We start from the raw sequence: 2,777 nt of genomic DNA on the forward strand, positions 1-2,777 counted from the left end.
TTCATCAACTGACTTCAAGCCCAAGATTCATTTTTGTTTGATTTAATCTATTGATTAGGCTTTTCCACTGAGTCTTTTGGCTTGTTTTCATTTCCAAAATTTGACTCTTTATGAATTCTCTTTCATATCCTATGTTGTCTTCCTAATTCACTTGGCTATTTTTATTCCTTCATTCTCCCTGTAGCCCCAGCTGGCCTGCTATGTAGACCAGGTTGGGCATGAACTCACAGGGCTCTGCCTGCCTCTGTCTCCCAAGTGCTGGGATTAAAGTCATGTGTTACCACGCCCAGATTATTTTATTTACTTATTTCATTTATTTTGGTCTTTTTGAGACAGGGTCTCCCTGTAGCCCGAGCTGTCCTGGAACTATGTAGACCAGGCTGGCCTTGAATTCACAGAGATCCACCTGTCTCTGCTTCCCAAGTGCTGGGACTACAGGCGTGTGCCACCACACCCAGCTCCCAATTTATTTTTATACTCTTTGAAATCACTAATCATTTTATTTTGCTAAATATTATTTTTATGTGTATGAGAGTTTTGCCTGCATGTATGTTAAGTGCAGCCATGACATTCACTACCCCCGGATATCAGAAGAGGGCATCAGATCCCCAGAAACTAGAGTTAAAGATGTTAGCTGCCTTGTGGGTGCTGGGAACTGAACCTGGGTCCTCTGGAAGAACAAGTGTTCTTAACTGCTGAGCCATATCTCCAGCCCCCGACTGATCATTTTGTAAAAAATATTTCTTCTGAATTCCTCGTCCAGAATTTCATTCATTTTTGTATCTTTGCAATCAGTTATTAGAGAATTATGAATTTTCAAAGGAGTCATATAGCCTTTTTACATCTTTGTCTTTACACTGAGATCTATGCATGTTAGGACAGATAGCTCTTCCAGGATTGTGGGGCCGCCTTAGGGAGAGTCTTCCTTTGGAGATGTGAATACTGCTTTGTTATAGTGCTGAATTTAATTCTAAATAAACTTCTCAGTGTGGTTCCTCTGTGGCTTCTGTGTCTGTGATTAGGCCGTGACACGATGCATACTGTGTCAAAGCCTAAGTGGCCCACTTTCTGTGTAGGTCTCATGGAAGTTCAGGAAGGTGTGTTATAAATGGATCACTAGGTGTGCACCATCTACAAGTCTTCCAGTCCTCTCAGCAATGGTCTGCAGGGTCTAGGAGGAGCCCTTGTAAGCTCCAGTCACTAATCTTCATGAGCAACTCTGCATAGTTTTGTTTTTTATTCTGAGACAAGGCCTTGTGACAGGCTGGCCTTGAGCTCTTTCTCCACCCTGCCTCGGCCTCCCTAGTACTTGACTCCACTCACCACCCCAGGCTCTACCTCCACTTGCTTTCCTTCCATCTTCTAGAGAAGATGGTGGCAGACACTTTAATGCTCTACCTTGCTCCCTCCAAGACTGAGTTTCGAGTGGCCTATCTCTCTTCACAAGTTCTATAAACTCAGGTCCTATTACAATGAAATACATACTATCATCCTCTGACCAAAACCCACCAGAAACAGAAACACTGTCTAATGCTTTTATTGCTTTAATAGGTATGCCAGCTGCCGGGTCATCTTTTTGATTTCCAAACATAGACCAAGAACTCTAACTTTACTAGAATTCCTAAATATACAAAAACTAAAGTTTTACCAAAACTGGGTAATTTTCCTGGGGTTGGGGTCAGAAAAGTGTCACATGGTTTTTATCTCTCTCCATCTCTCTCTCCCTCCATCTCCCCCCCTCCAGTACCCTGTGTAGCCCAGAAGTCCTGCTCTCTCCTGCACCCCAGGCTAACCTGATGACAGGACAGGGTACACAAGCACATTCCAGACCCTTGTCTCTTGAGACTGGCTACTTAGATTTACCTTCAAACATTTAAAGCAAAATACTGCCTTTTCCAAAACAAAATCTTTTAGAATAACATTTTCCAAAGTATTTAATACGGTGACTCCTGTTTCTAGAAAGACAGACTTTCCCATTTTGCCCACCCTATCAAAGGCAGCAGGGACAGGAAGGGCTGCAGGGTGCCTCTAACAGGCCTCCACAGTCCCCACAGGGTGGATGGTGCAAGCCAATCAGGGACTGAGCACGATGGGCTTATGAAGCTGGTACAGAGATGTGTTCTTCCCTCCGCTGCCTTCCCGCTCAGCTTGTTCCATGACCAGCTTTGGATCCACCTAGTGGGGACAGACAACAGCACCAGTCAGGCTGTGGATGGAACCTGTCTAGACACCAATAATAAATTATGCACACTCAGGCATGGGCATGTATGATAGCAGAGCATTCTATTTGACAAAACTATTTACAGAGGTTTCTCTCCTCTGATTATCTATTATCAAACAGACCTTGTGTTTCCTTTTAAAATTTCCTTTATTTGTGCATGTGTGCTTGTGCACATACCATAGCATGTGTGGAGGTCAGAGGACAACTTGTAAGAGTGTGTTTTCTCCTTCCACCATGTGAGTCCAGGGAATCAAACTGAGGCTGTCAGGTTGGCAGCCAAGTTCCCTAACCCACTAAGCCATTTTGCCAGCCCCAATCATCCATTTTTACTAATGTTTAACACTAGAGTAACCTTTACTGAGAAACCTCCCATACTCTGTGTATTAGAACAGTGACTTCTGTGTACTTATTTAAAACAAAAAGCTTTTAAAAATTATTTTTATTTTATGTGTATGAGTGTATTGCCTCCATATAGGTAAGTGCATCCCTGTCATGCAATGCCCGAGGAGGTCAGAAGAGGCTGTTGGATCCCCTGGAACTGGAGTTACGGACAGTT

At 43.4% G+C, this 2,777-nt stretch overlaps 1 protein-coding gene across 2 annotated transcripts in view; it reads right to left on the bottom strand.

Moving 5' to 3' along the window:
- Window positions 1–1,533: 1,533 nt before the first annotated feature.
- The window catches only part of Tdrd9 (tudor domain containing 9), a 130,408-nt gene continuing 129,164 nt past the window's right edge, over window positions 1,534–2,777 (bottom strand). For both annotated transcript variants that reach the window (XM_008825530.3, XM_029559922.1), the window contains one exon: window positions 1,534–2,175. In XM_008825530.3, the coding sequence (XP_008823752.1) occupies window positions 2,074–2,175 (102 nt within the window). In that variant the 3' untranslated portion in view covers window positions 1,534–2,073. The remainder of the gene's footprint in view (window positions 2,176–2,777) is intronic.

Source organism: Nannospalax galili, unplaced genomic scaffold, assembly GCF_000622305.1.
Source record: "Nannospalax galili isolate Female #2095 unplaced genomic scaffold, S.galili_v1.0 scaffold188, whole genome shotgun sequence".
In the NCBI taxonomy this organism is placed as follows: Eukaryota; Metazoa; Chordata; class Mammalia; order Rodentia; family Spalacidae; genus Nannospalax; species Nannospalax galili.